This window comes from Mirounga angustirostris, unplaced genomic scaffold (genome assembly GCF_029215605.1).
Source record: "Mirounga angustirostris isolate CCGP_5_RB_7025 unplaced genomic scaffold, mMirAng1.0.hap1 SCAF_9, whole genome shotgun sequence".
Lineage (NCBI taxonomy): Eukaryota > Metazoa > Chordata > Mammalia > Carnivora > Phocidae > Mirounga > Mirounga angustirostris.
Genome location: NW_026991717.1, coordinates 141,810,121 through 141,823,928, shown reverse-complemented (window position 1 = coordinate 141,823,928; position 13,808 = coordinate 141,810,121). Strand labels below are relative to the sequence as shown.

The window sequence follows — 13,808 nt, the reverse complement described above, 5'->3', positions numbered from 1 at the left end:
AGTTTCCCCACAGAGGAAAGACATGACAACTGCTTGTCATCAGCAGCGCCGAAACAGCCCCCCACCGCCTGCCCCGGCCTGGAGCCTGCAAACTGAACCGCAGCCTCTCCTCATCCTCATTCCTGCCCCACCCACCCCACCCCACCCCACCCCACCCCACTGGGTTCCCCGCTTAGGGAGGTCTGGACACCCCCTCAGCCTCCTGCCTGCCCCACCCCTGACCCCCAGCCCCCAGGTATTCGTGGAGGGGGCTGCCCCTGGTACCTGCTTCCACTCCCTTCAGGACCCCGACAACACTCAGATCTGGCTGTGTTCTCCAGGCTTGGCATAGGGGCCGTGGCAGACCTGCCTGGGCACTGCCCCTCGCTGTCTGTGGTGTGGGGAGGTGGGCCCGGGGGAGGCAGGAGAGTCCTATCCCCCACCTGCCTGGGCCTGCAGTCTGTTAGAACCCTCGCTCTGTGCTCAGGAGACTCAACATCCCTGGGTTCTTAGAACCTTGGCCCACCTGCAATCACTTGCCTCCTACCACTGCCAGGGTCAAGGTCAGGCTCAGAGAGCCGCTGGTCTGCTGCAGAAGGGCGGTGGGAAGGCACCCACGGCTGCCCATCTCAGTGTCTCCCCCCACCATCTCAGCGCTCAGCCTCCCTGGCAAGCTGGAGGCTGCTCATGCAAATGAGTTTCCTTGTAGCCTTGCCAGGAGGCTGGAGTCAAATTCCAGTGCCAGGCTTCTGGGAGCGAAGCCGGGGCGGGGGGGAGGGGGACAGGTGCACACTGGGGCAATCTCCTTGCAGCCCCGCCTGCAGAGCTGAGGCCAGCAGGATCAGCACCCTCCTCACATACTCCTTGGGTGACACTTGCCCTGCTAGAAAGTCCCTCTTACATCTAACCCAAATACTTCAAGCTGCAGAACATGCCTTGGCCTTTTCTTGTGTCCCAGGAGACAAGACCAGGAGCCCAGGCCTGTTTAGAACACGACAGAACAGTGCCCATCCCTGCTGAGTGAGGCTCACTTGGCCCATGAGGCCAGTGGACCCAGGATCCCAGGGTTAAAGGCTGTTTAATCCGCACAGCCATAGGCACGGGCTTTCCCAGCTCTGGACCTGCCTCAGTCTCCCCATTTGTACAATGGGCAGGAAAGGTCCATCAACCAAATGGAGTCATCACAGAACTTTCCATCCTGACCCCTCACTACATGGGGACCCATACCTCCTGCTCCTGGCCAACTCGGACCCACCCCCTCTTTAGGGAGGCACATTTTAATTCACCTTTATTTTAAAAATAAATACTCTGGTCTTCACATTCAGACTGGGGGTGGTGCTGGACAGTTAGGCAGGGAGGCAGGGGGTGGGCTGTACTGAAGGGAACCTCTGCCACTCCAAGCACTCCCCCACACATGCCTGAAATGCCTCTCTTCTTGCCGTGCCTTCTGGTAAGCAGCCACGCAGGGCCGAGGATGAGGATTCCTTATGATGGGCTTCAAGGTTGGGAGTGGGGCTGAGCATGCCTCCCTGGGCTCCAGGCTTGGGGCTTAGACCTTTGCTGATGCAACCCCCCACCTGAGCCCGCCCCCTCTCAGACCCAGGAGCATTAGATGCAGGTGATCAGCAGGTCCATGGAGGTAGGCACCTCGATCTCTTCGAAGAGCACGTGTCCCCCAGCAGCCCCGGAGCCGCCCGCCTTGGCCGCAGCGCTCAGCAGGTACTGGGCATGCTGCAGGAGCCGCTGGTTCCGCCGGCGGCCCAGTCTGCGCAGAGCCAGAATGGCCAGCACGTGGTCCCGCCTGCAAAGACACGCCCCGTCACCGTAGGCCCAACATCTCCATCGGCAGTCCCGACCTCAAGTGAGGGGAACCTTAAGTACAGGGGCACCCGGCATTCCTGGGGCCTGGACCGAGAAAGGCCAAGAATGGCCAAGGCCGGGGGGGGGCGGGCAGCGCCCCTGGACAGGGTGGCTGGGCCTCCAAGGGTGTGGAGCTGGGTGGGGAGGGGGAGGGGGGGCCCATCAGGCAAAACAGCCTAAGCTGAGCTTCAAGAAACAGTGGAGGGTGAGAGAGGGAGTGATACGGATTCAAGGAGAGCCGGCCCAGGCCAGGAGATGTCCCAGGCCTCTTCTTGGGAGCACTGTGCAGGGAGCCACATGGACATGCAGCAGGGAGAGAGGCACTGCGGGAGCCCTGGCCCGGCAGCATACGGACGGAGTCCCTCCTCCTGCCCTCCGGAGGGCAGAGCCGGCTGAGTGCAGGGGAACCCCAGGGACCAAGGGGGAAACCCCTGAGCTGTGAGGGGTAGTCATTTCCAGCCAAAGGCAGAGACAGTCCCGGCTGGGGAAAAGGGCTTTGCCCGGGGCTCTCTGTGGCCTCTCCATCCTGGAATCTCCAAGGCTAGGGAGAGATTCGGGCTGGAATTTCCACAGGATCGATGACTCACCATTCCCCCCAACACACTCCCGGGGATCAAAGCCTCCTTCCTCCTGGCTGGTGTCAGGAGTCGGGCTCCCAACAGGGCTTTTTCGCAGAGAGGGCTGCCCCTCCCCTTCAGACTCGCGGATGCGGGTACTTGTCTCCACACCTGATGACCAGGAAGGGGCCCGGACCCCGACCCCCACCCCAGGCTCTAGGGTCCTCCCCACCCCACGGCACTGAAGGAGAATGGCCAAGAATAGCTTCTGAAGGAGGGGCAGCCCCCGCTCCTCCGCCCCACCCCCACCCTGGCCTGAAGGTCAGGGGCCACCGTTCCCAGGTCCCCACGCACATGCACATAGTAGCCCGCGGCGGGGGGGGGGGGGGTCCACCCCACCTGCACCGGGGCTCCCCTCCCCCACTGGAACAAGCTGTGCCTCCCTGTGGCTCCTCACCTGCCCACCTAGAACCACAGGGACCCTCTGAAGGGCCCCTGCCCGCCCCCCACCCCCGGGCCTGGCGTTGCTCTGTCCTCGGAGCCCAGTGAGGGAGCAGGTGGGTAACGGACCTGATGTCAGGGTAGCTCCCAATGAGTGTCTCCAGGTGCCTCCGGATGTCGTCTTTGTAAGTCTCGCCCAGGATGTCAGCTACACACGGGATAGCCCGGTCCAGCCACGTGGCCTCAGAGCCCTGTGGAGACACAGAGACAGTGCCAGACCGGCCACCTGCCCGGGGAGCCTCCTTGCCATCCATGCCCGCAACCCCTCCACAGGGCACAGCAAGCCCGCCCCCTGCAGCCACCACCATGTCCCCGCTGTGACTGGGGACTCGGGCCTGGTGCTGTGGACTCAGCCACGGAGCAATATTCGTCTTCCCTTCCCACGATACAGTGCAGAGACGTCTTCCCATCTCTGCTCAGATGGGTAAACTGAGGCCCTGGCCCGGAAGTACTGCCCGGAATCCTACAGCCTGTGGGGGACCAACGGCCCAGATAAGGGGTGTGTGTGTATGAAGTGCCTCAGCTCCAACGGCTGGGTCAGGGGTGCTGGAAAAGCCTCCCACAGGCCCCGCCCCTTCCCTACTCACCCCCCCAACTGTATGCAAATATACGGAGATGACCTTCACCTGGCCCCGCCCCAGCCATGCCAGAACTCCCAATCCCTCTCCTGGTTGATGGAGAGTGGGGAGAGCCACTTCTGCCAAAGCCCACCCCGCGGGGGCTCTTGCAGAGGCCACTAAAATGGGAATGGGGGTGCCAGTGGAGGGTCCACAGGCCAGAGGCCCTAGAGGAGGCAAGCACTTGGGGCTATCAGGTGATGCTCCTACCAAGCCCTGGAAGGTATCGCCAATGGCCTGGCTGTCGAGGCCCATCTTCTGGGAGCCAGTCATGCGCTCCTCACCCCGGAACCGCTCACGCGGGCTCAGCACCTGGGCCAGGTACTCACGGACCACGTACCGATGCACCTCCTGCAGAGTCTCCTGGGCGGGCCAGGGAGCAGGGTCAGGGTCAGTCAGAGCCAACAGCCCCAGCCCAGGGTGCGTCCCCCCCAGAGCCCTTGCCCTTGAGATACCTGTGCCCGCAGTGGGGCCACATGCTCCAAATGGCGGGCAAAGGCCACCACCTTGTCCATGATCGGCTGCAGCACGTCCTGTGTCAGCCAGGCCTTGGTGCACAGGACCCTGAAAAGCGGCTGGGAGCAGAGGGGGACAGGAGTCTTCCAACCGTATCCTCCTCCTCCTCAGACCCTCCCCTCAGAGCCCAGCGCCTGGCTCCTCATGGGGCGTTTCGGGCCAAGGGACAACCTGTCCCTGGGAAGAAACTCTGGAGGGGCTATCTGACTCCCTTCTAAAGTCACCCTGGTAACATTTCCTCTCTCGGCCACGAAAGTCACTAGGCCTTTGGCAGGAATGCCTCCTCCAGGCCCTGAGCTCCAATGGACAGGGTTTGAGTTTGAGCCTCTGGGCAGGCCTTGCTGAGGGGAACCTGGGGAGGCCTTGATGGGCTGGGTGAGGGGTCTGGTTCCTTGACCCACCTTCTCTGAGAGGCGGAGACTGAAGTAAGTGGTGTCTCCTGACCTCACTGCTCAGCTCAGGTCCCTTGCCCACCCCACAATGTACCACCCCTGAAGCTGCCCCGGGGGTACGAGAATGCTACGAACTGGCCCCCCGGGCTCCAGGGCACAGGGAGCACCTGCTGGGTGTGGAAAGTGGGGAGGGAAGTCCCACTCACTTGCACATCACACTGCAGGCCCTGGAGCAGCCGCTTCTGGAAGGTACAGGTGGCAGCCACTAGAGGTTTCTCCAGCTCTTCAAAGGTTCCTGGGAACCTGGCCAGAAGATGGGTCCTGGGGAGGGGCCAGGACAGGGGAGGAAGTGGGCAAGGAGGAGCAGGCTGTGGAACGAGTTCTGGCATACAGCCATGGAGGCTAGGTGCCACACCAACTCCAGTCACTTAGACTAGAATGTGAAGGGCAGCCCCTAGGGCTGCACGGGGTAGTAACCCTGAAGGCAAAATGATCCCTCTAAGGCACTGAGTCCCCATGCAGCCCTCGGGAGCAGGTGCTCTGATCTCTGTTTCACAGATGACAAAAGGAGGCACAGAGAGGGAAGTGACTTATCTCGAGGCACACAGCGAGCAGGTGGCCGAGCTGGGATGGGAGCCCAGCCGCGGTGACTCAAAGTCCACGCCCATAGCTGCTGGTGCCTCCACATGTGGGAACACTGAAGCTGGTCTTGGTGTTGAAAGCATAGAAGGGGGGCTGCTGCTGCCAGCAGAAAGCGGGGGCTCTGCTTTGGGGGCCAAGGGACCCAGGTGCCACCCCCAGGGTAGAGGGGAGGGGGGACGGAGGGTCAGGGAGGGCTTCCCGGAGAAGGGAGTGTCCCTGAAAAGGAAGATGGCTAACTTGGATGAAGGGAGGAAAGAAAGGAGCCCAAGGTGGCAGGGGACACACTGGGCAGGCAATGGCCATGACGGGGGTGGCTGGAACTTAGCCTCGGCTCAGCGTTGAAACTCCCTGCGTCCCTTCCAGGGCCTCAGCTCTGCAGGGCGGAGGGAGGACCTTACAGCGGGGGCGGGAGCGGAGAGGGGGGCCATCCATGGAGGCCTTCTGGGAAGTCCCCCAAGGCGGCCGCCGGCGCCAGATTCTTCTCCCCTGCGCTGGCCGCCGGGAGCTTACTCTACTCCGCTCCCCGAGCTCGCGCGCCCCCTGCTGGCCGTTCCGGGCACCTCCCCTGCGGAGGAGCGGGAGAGACCCACCTGAGCTCCTCGCAGGCGTTGATATTGGCGCCCAGATGAGGCTCGTTCACTGCCTTCGACTCTAGAAAAGCCTTTTCAAACCTGGGGGTGAAGTATGCAGAGGGCATAGGGACCCTTACTGGCGGCGCTATGACCCAGGGTCCGCCCTCCCCTCAGGTCCCCACCCAGACCCCCAGCCTTATAAGGAGGCCCCTTCCTCTCCCCTGTCCCGGGATCTCAGACTCTGAGCAAGCAGGTTGGGCCCTCCCCCAGGGACGACAGCCGTCCAACCCTGGCCACTCTACCCACCCATCCTGGCGGGGAGGATGTGCCCGCACCTGGGCAAGAAGAGGCTGAGCGCCCGCGTGCAGATGCACAGGGTGGTGGCCTCCAGTTCCGCAGAGATGGCACCAGCCGCCTTCACGTGCTCTGCCACGAGCTGCAAGAGATGCCGCCCGCTGAACCCACATCAGAGCCCAGATCCCGACGCCCCCTGTCCCCCACCTGTGGCCCAGCGACGTCTCCAGCCTGCCCTGCTCTGTCTCCCCATCTCGGCTACAGCTTCCAGAAGCTCTTCCCGACTCCCCACATCCACCGGCCACTGGCTAAGCTGGGCGCTATGCCCCGGGGCTCCCAAGCTGGCAGGAGACCCGGGGTCCCTGATTCCGCCCCAGGTGGGTCCTCAGGCTCTCGGCTACTGGGGAAGGGAGTTTGGGACTGGGTTGTATAGTTCTGGGTGTCCTCACCTCAAGGGGGACCAAACACCACCAGGGGCCCAAATATACATCCCTCCTCCTGAGGCTCACCATGTGGACGTCAACGGATAGCGGTGTGTGGTAGAGGCCCTGGAGCACGTCGGGGGCCTCAGCGTCCGCCCACCGACTCTGTTCTAGCTGCAGGATGCTATCGAAGCAGCTCGTGATCTTGGTCTGTGACAGGTGGGGAGAGGGGCACAGTGAGACCCTCCCAAGAAGGAGGTCCCAGTTCCCCTACCTCCAGCACTCTGTCGTGTGCCCTTGGAGAAAAGGACCACCCTGCCAGGGCAGAGGCCCATGCCAAAGGCCACAGGGTGAGAAGTGGCTCTGGCCTGAGCCAGGGCCACCGACCCAGGGTGATTCTGGGTGCCACACCTCCCCGCAGGGAGGGAGCCACATTCAACCTGCCTCGTGCCCCTCAGGCCTGGCCCTGCCCCGGCCTCACCTCTAGGAAGCTGGTGTAGTCACTCTGCAGGCGGGCCCACAAGGCAGGTGCCAGGAGTGGGGGTAGTGGCTCTGTGGACAGAGTCAGGTCCGGGGCACCCAGGAAGTCAGGACTGGAAGGCAGGGGAGGGGCTGAGGGCCTAGCGGCTGTCCCAGTTTCCCCCTGGCCAAAGCCTGACACCATCACCAAGCACCACACAGCTCAGGGATCTGCCACTCTCCAGCCCACGCCAGGGAGGTCCAGAGAGTGATGGGCACCTGCCTGAGGCCACACAGCCAATTCATGAACCCAGGAGTGTTTAGTCACCCTCTTCCCACCTGCTCTCTGGCCTTCAGAGCCGAGGAGTGCTCAGCAGCAAAGGCAATCCACCCCATCACACCGCGCAGAGCTGGGGGTGGGAGCTGATAACAGGCTGGGCCCTGTACCTAGGTGCCCGTCCAAAGGGAAGAGTGGCGGTGAGATCCAACCCATGCCCAGCATCTGTGATCCGCAGCCGTGTCCTGCCTGGAGGGCTGCCCTTTTGTAAATGCACACAGGTGCCCTGTGGACTAGCATGAGCCCTCCACCTGGACTCCCTTCAGATGCTTTCCTGCTTTCAGGAACAGGTGCATGGGTGGCCCCTTAAGAAAATCCTGACGGGAGAGTACCATGGCCCAGAGCAGGAAGAAAAGGATGTCCAAGTCCCAGGGATCTCGGACGCCCAACCACCAGCCTCTCCCAGGGAGGAAAGAGAGAAGAAAAGTGCCCCATGCTCCTCAGAGCCGGGGGCGGGGGGGGCTCCCAAAGGTCTCCGGGCGGGCAGTGCCAGCCCCTCCGCCCCCCCCCGCCCCCCGCGGCGCTCTGGCTGGGGCCTCACCTGCCGTAGACATTGGCCGCCCAGTCCAGCAGGACATAGAGCTGCTCGCAGCCCCGGGCGTCCTGCGCGAGCTCCTGCAGGCGCTGGGCCACCGCGCCGTGGAAGGCGCGCAGGTAGGCTTCCCACGCCGGGAGGCCGGCGGCCGAGTAAGCCGGCTGCACCTCCCGCCGCACCTTGTGCAGGTCGCTGCGAACCAAGCCGCCGAGCTCGGCCAGAAGCTGGGCCAGGCCCGATGCGCCCTCGGCCTCGGCTGCCCCCCGAGCCCCCCCGGCGCCCGCCTGCCGCACGCGCTCCTGCGCGCTGCGCCTCACCGCGTCCTCCCAGTGCTGGCGCCAGCGGCGCGGGGTGAGCAGGAAGTCGCCGTCGGCCGGGGGCACCGGGTGCGCCGCCTCCTCCGCGCGCACCACGCGGGCCAGCTCGCCCAGCGCCGCCGCGTCCACGCCGTCGGGGCCCAGCGTCTCGCGCACGATGGCGCCGATCTCGGCCGCCAGCCCGTCGTAGTGCAGGCACACGTCCATGGCGCGCCGCGCGAAGCCCGTGGGGTCGTCCTCGAAGGTGTGCGAGGCCTTCTCGGCCACGAGCCGCGCCTCCAGCTGCCGCAGCTGTTCGAAGGCCGGCAGCAGCCGCCGCTCGGTGATGAGGTCGGCCACAGATTTGCCTTTTGCGAGGACAGGCGAGGAAAGCGGCAGTGAGGGGTCCCGCCTAGCACCCTTGGGGCCCAGCTCCCGTGTGTCCCGCCCTGGCAGCCCCCACGCGCACATGGCTGCCAGGCGCCCTCTGGGACCCTGGGACCTGAGAGGGCCAGGGCCTTGTCCAGCCCTCGGGTTTGGCCAGGAGCCAGGCTCGGGAAGGCTGTGGAGAGGTGAGGGTTCTGGGGTCCTGCGGGGCTGGGTTCAAATCCCATTTCTCCACTTCCTGGCTGTGAGACGTGAGGCAAGTCACTCAACCTCTCTTGAGTCTCGCTTGGCTCACTCTCAGCTCTCTGAGCTGCGCAGTGGATGCTCCCCTGGTTGAAATGCTGGGAGAATGTAAAATGCAATCGTGCAGGGCAGTGTTTGGGGGAGCTGGGGAGGACAGCCTGTCAGGAAGCCTGGGCCCTGATGCTCACCCTCTGGCCTCAGTTTCCCCGCATGCTCAGTATTGTTTGTGAAGCTCTCACCTGCCTCAGGTTCCAGTTCCTCACGCCCCACCCCAGCAGAGGACTGCCGGCGACCACCATCCATGACCCTGGAGGGCACCTCTGGGCCATGGGTCACCTCTGGCACAGCAGTGGCCTGGGGCTGGTGGGCAGGGGAGCCATCATCCTGGGCACGCCGTAAAGACCGGAACAGGAAGCGGGAGCTGCGTTGGAACAGGCCCACGTCCTCCTCGGGGGCCTGGCCCGAGGCCCGCTGGCTTGTTCGGGAGAAGGCCCGCCGAAGGGTGCCCAGGCCGGGCCAACTGTCCTCACGGTGGGTGCTGGGTGTGCCTTCACTGCTTGCCCGCCAAGTACCCCGCACTGGTGGGGTCTGCAGCTTCTTTGCAGCCTCCTCAGGGCTGTGCAGCTCCGGCCCGGAGGTCACTGTCCGTGGCAATGACATCTTGGTAGCAGGAAAGCTGGAGATGAAAAGGAGGCTCAGGAGGCCTGGGTGAGGGAGGGGGGTGGCACCCAGCCCTGGGGAATGGGCCCAGAAACCGCGTGAGAACCCTGTGAGGCCTGACGGAGCCCAGTGGCTGGGCCTGGTCAGGCCAGCTTCTCCCAGGAGATGACCCCCAGGCTGGCACCAGGCAGCTCTCGAGGCCAGAGCCGTCTTCGTGCCAGGCTGCAGCTGGCACTGAGATGCAGACAGCTACCTCCTTCTGGAAAACTTCCGTGACACCACCTTCCCCAGGGTACCCCCAGGTGCCCAGGCTCCCGGGCTCTGCCAGGCCAGACCCTCCTGTCAGAGCTGGAGAGGAGAGTTGAACTTGCGGGTCCTGGGGCACAGCCCAAGCCACAGCCCACAGCCCCCGGGGCTGGGCCCAGCAACCACAGCCAGGATTTCCTGCATGTTAGATCCTGAGGCCTAAAATGACCACTCTCCCCACCCCCTAGCCTTCACTGCCCTCCCCGCTCACCAAAGCCCTCAGCTCACCCCCATTCAACCCATCAGGCCTAACTGCTTCTGCTGAAAGGGGAGCTCAGGGACCCCTGCGTAAGAGACTACCTCCTTCTCTGGGTAGCTCAGACCTGGAGGGAGGCGGGGTCAGGCCTGAGGTCTATGGCCACCCCTGGATGCCCCTAAGGCTTATCTGCCTATCGGGGCTTGCAGCACTGTAGGGGGAGTGGTGGGAGGGGCCGCAGGTCTATATTTAACCCGGGGCTGGGGGGCCCGGGGGCAGTACTCACCCATTGCGTCTCCTCCCCACCCAGCCCTGGTGTGCTCCACCCCCCGCAGAGGGGGTGATGAGGGGGTCCCTAGGGCAGGAGGTGCAAAGCAGGGGCTGCCCCTGCCCACCTGGGCCTCAGGCCTTCCATAGGCTGTACCCGCACTCCCTTCCAGCACAGCCTGGCCCATGTTTGATTTTCTGGCTTTAGGTTAAGCTGAGGTGGGACCTCCTCAGCCTGAGGGGACCTCCCACCCACCCCTCTGTGAGGGTGTTATGGGTGGGGGGGCTGTCTTAGACCAGCAAGGTCTTACTTTAGCCTTGGAGAAGCTGGCCAAAAGGAAGGCTGGACTTACTGAAGTCACTGGCCAACCAGAGGCCAGAGCCCCCAGCCCATCCCCCGGCTCCCCCCACCCACAGGACAAAGGTCAGGCTATCACCTGACCCTTGGGTGACATCGGGCAGGAACACCTCTCCCCAGGTCCCCATTTGCCTTGGGGGGTATGACACTGGGATGGGCAGGGCCCAGACCCTCACCCACGCCCAAAGCCCTCCAGGGGTCAGACACGCAGGTGGTCAGCGGAGGCCTCCCTCCCTCTGCCCAGAGGCCACCTAACAGCGGGAGAGGGGCCCTGTTGAGAGAGAGGCAGGCCCAGGTGATTGATGGGTTCTTATCAGCCCTGCCCAGGCCACAGGTCATCGTCCTCTCCTGGGCAACGGGACTCGGGGACCCTGCCCTGATTTGACTGATCCACACATGCAGGGAACATTGTCCCAAGAGCTTTCTGCCCTCCCCACCCCCAACTCCCCTCTCCCTGGGGCCCCTCAGTCACCTGCAGGGTCCGGGTGGCCTGTGCTCTGCCCAGATGTGCTTTGAGTGCCATCACCAGGGGCATGTGGGCAAGGGCTTGGCTGGGGAGAGTTCACACTTAGTAAGCACCTACTGTGTGCCCAGCCCAAGGCCTGGTGCACATCAGATCCCCCTAACAACAAAGTTGTAGGGTGTCACTTCATCTCATAGGTGAGCAAACAGGCTCTGAAAAGAGGCAGGGTCTTGCCTCCAGCCACACAGCTCAGGGTCAGGGAGCCTCGGCCAACCCAGGCCCGTGCGGCCCCAGGAGCAGAGGCCAGGTTCCCCCGAGTCTCCCAGCCCCAGTGAGCCAGGGCTGCTGCCCAAGGAACCCTTTTCCCTGGTCACTGGGCCCACGGTGGGGGCAGCGCCCAGATGCCAGGAGTGGGGCCGAGAGGCAGGTTCTGGGGGGAAGAAGGGCGGCTGGCAGTTTGGGTCTTATGTGAGGACACAAGCACACGGGTCCCCCCCACCCTCATCTGGAACTGGACCTGTCCTGAAGGCCCATCGAGGCCCCCGGCTGGTCTCTCGGCCCCCTCTGACCTTGCTCCCACAGTTTCCCAATCCATTATTGACCTTCCCACAGCACAAGTCAACGAGGTCACTCCCTTGTTTTAAACCCTTCCGTGGCTCCCCAGAGCCTGGCACCCAAAGCCTTCCCATCCCCGAACTTCCTCCAACCTGACCTCTGGGCCTCCTTGACCTGCACCCATCCAGCCTCCCGGTGCCTCTCTGTCCCTCGAATGTCCAGCCTCCCAGCTTCCTCTCAGGCTGCTCCCTCTCCCAGCCTCCCCATCTTTGCTCTCCAGATCTGACCCAGATTTCAGGGCCCAGGGGTATGGGTGCCCCCACCTCCAAGGTGTCTTTGGGCTGTGCTGCCCCACTGTCCCTGTGGCAATGGGGCCTTCCTTACCGTCCCGGGAGCCTCTGTCTATCCGCCCCCTCCCCATCAGCCCAGAGCCAGCCTGGAGGAGGAGTGGACCATCAGGGTCAGGGTCACCCCTCTCCCAGGTTTGCCTGGCCAGGCACCACACCGGTATCTGTTGGACTCGGTGCCCTGCTGACTCTATCTTGGTCCCTGACCCGTACCTGCCTCCTCATACCTGTGAGGACTCTCTCTGGCTCTTTCTCTCCCTGGCCCTCTGGCCCCATTGCCCTGAATGTTCAGAGGCCCCGGCTCCTGCGCGGGGGGCTCGGGACTGGTGTATGTTCTTGCCATTCTATTCAACATTTGAAGGATTAGTTAAGGCAATAAGACAAGAAAATAAGTGAGGTTTCAATATTGGGAAGGACCTGGTAAATCTGTCATTATTCGTGGGCAAGGTGATCATTTGCTTAGTCCTATATATTAGCAAAGCCTGTAGAAAAGGGCGCTTGAAAGGCTCCTCTTCTCAGAAGCGACAACAGAAAAGGCTCCGGGACCCGCAGCGCCTGCAGGAGAAGCCGACCCCTCCATGGGTGGGCCCTCGAGGCCCTTCATCATCCACCCCTCCGTGCCCGCTCCCACCCACTCCCCCACCCTAACCAGCTCCCTTCCCTTCCACACCTCCACACAGGCTGTCCCAGCTCCCGCAAGCCTCAGCACCCAGCACCCAGCAGCCCTCCCCCCGCCAGCGCCTCCCGCTGCGGACCTGGTCCCAGCCCTGGGCATAACTTCTCCCGTGGCTGAGGGACGGTGGCATGGTCCGGGGCCTCTGCCCCTTGGCCACGAGCCCCCCAGGGCAGGGAGTGGGCCTGACTCAGCCCCCCAGCCAGGCCCGGCCAGTACATGGCAGGGACCCAAGGAAAACAGATAAGCAACCTAATGTGAGGGTAAGCCTGGGGGGGGGGGATGTTGCCACTTTTGTGCGGAGGGGCCTCGTGTGTCTCCAAGTCCGTGTGCCTCAGAGGCCTGCGAGCGGCTCTGGCCGTGCGTCCGTGTGTGTCTGGGCCCGCGTGCGTGTCTTTACGTCCGCACATCCGCGTTCTGCGTGTCTGTGTCTGCACACGGCGATTTGAGCTGGCACTCCGGCCTGGGCTCCGAGCTGAGGCCCTTGGCCCGGAAAGCCACTGGGCAGGCCGGGATCTGTCCTCGGTCCCCTGAGTCCCCGCCCACTGCCCACAGCATCCCTGCAGCTCTCCTGCTCCACCTGCACCAAACATACCTGCTGGGTGAGGAGAGCCCGGGGCCCCAGGCAGGACAGGGCGGCCGGGGGAAGCCAGCTGAGCCAGGGCCCCAGAGCTGGGCCTCGGTGGTGAGGCCGCTGGGGCAGTCACTCACTCTCACAACACTGTTGGAGAGTGAGTGACCAACAGCTGGGACTTCCCGGCCTGGCCTGCGCCGCCGCCCTGGGCCCACCGGCCCCACCCCTTGCCCCACCCCCCCACTCCAACCCCGTAGTTTCACTTTCAGAAGTGCTCCCACTCCCTTTCCATTCCAGACACTATCACTCCAACCTTTGATTCCTAGTCGTCCATGGCTCAGGCTTCAGGGAGCACGCGAGGGGAGGGGCAGCCCCTCACGGCTCAAGGCAGTGGGGGAGGGACCCTGCAGGGACTGCTGGACAGCCCCTTCTGGGGGCACACTGAGGCCAGAGGCCAGAGGCGCCGGCCTGCCGGGGTGCGCGGGGTGTGGGAGGGGGACATGAGCCCACAGCACCCCAACCCGGAAGTAGCCCTCCCTCCAGGGCCTGTGTGCCAAGCTCATCCTGAGAGCCCCTGCCTGGCATCGAGAGCCAGGAGCGCAGAAACGTGGGCCACGGGGCACTGGGGGTGAGGGCGGTTTGGGGAGGATGTCACAGTGACAGCAAAGGGAGTACCAGAAGCCACAGGCCATTCCAGAGGGCTTCAGGAGCTGGCGTGGAAGGGGGCTAAAGGAGAGAAGGATTCCCCTCAGGGGTGAGGAGGGATGGCCTTCTGGGCAGGGGTCAGCGAGGCTGTGAGC

At 63.9% G+C, this 13,808-nt stretch overlaps 1 protein-coding gene across 1 annotated transcript; it reads right to left on the bottom strand.

Annotated features, from left to right (window-relative positions):
• Positions 1-1,250: 1,250 nt before the first annotated feature.
• On the bottom strand, positions 1,251-13,156 carry EXOC3L4 (exocyst complex component 3 like 4). Its single transcript, XM_064571635.1, has 12 exons — positions 13,030-13,156; positions 8,849-9,285; positions 7,690-8,347; positions 6,834-6,945; positions 6,440-6,562; positions 5,972-6,072; positions 5,655-5,735; positions 4,629-4,743; positions 3,970-4,089; positions 3,725-3,877; positions 2,967-3,088; positions 1,251-1,780 (listed from the first exon to the last, which is right to left on the bottom strand). Exons 2-12 carry the CDS (start codon positions 9,267-9,269, stop codon positions 1,588-1,590), a joined length of 2,199 nt encoding a protein of 732 aa, XP_064427705.1. The 5' UTR covers positions 9,270-9,285; positions 13,030-13,156; the 3' UTR covers positions 1,251-1,587.
• Positions 13,157-13,808: the final 652 nt, after the last annotated feature.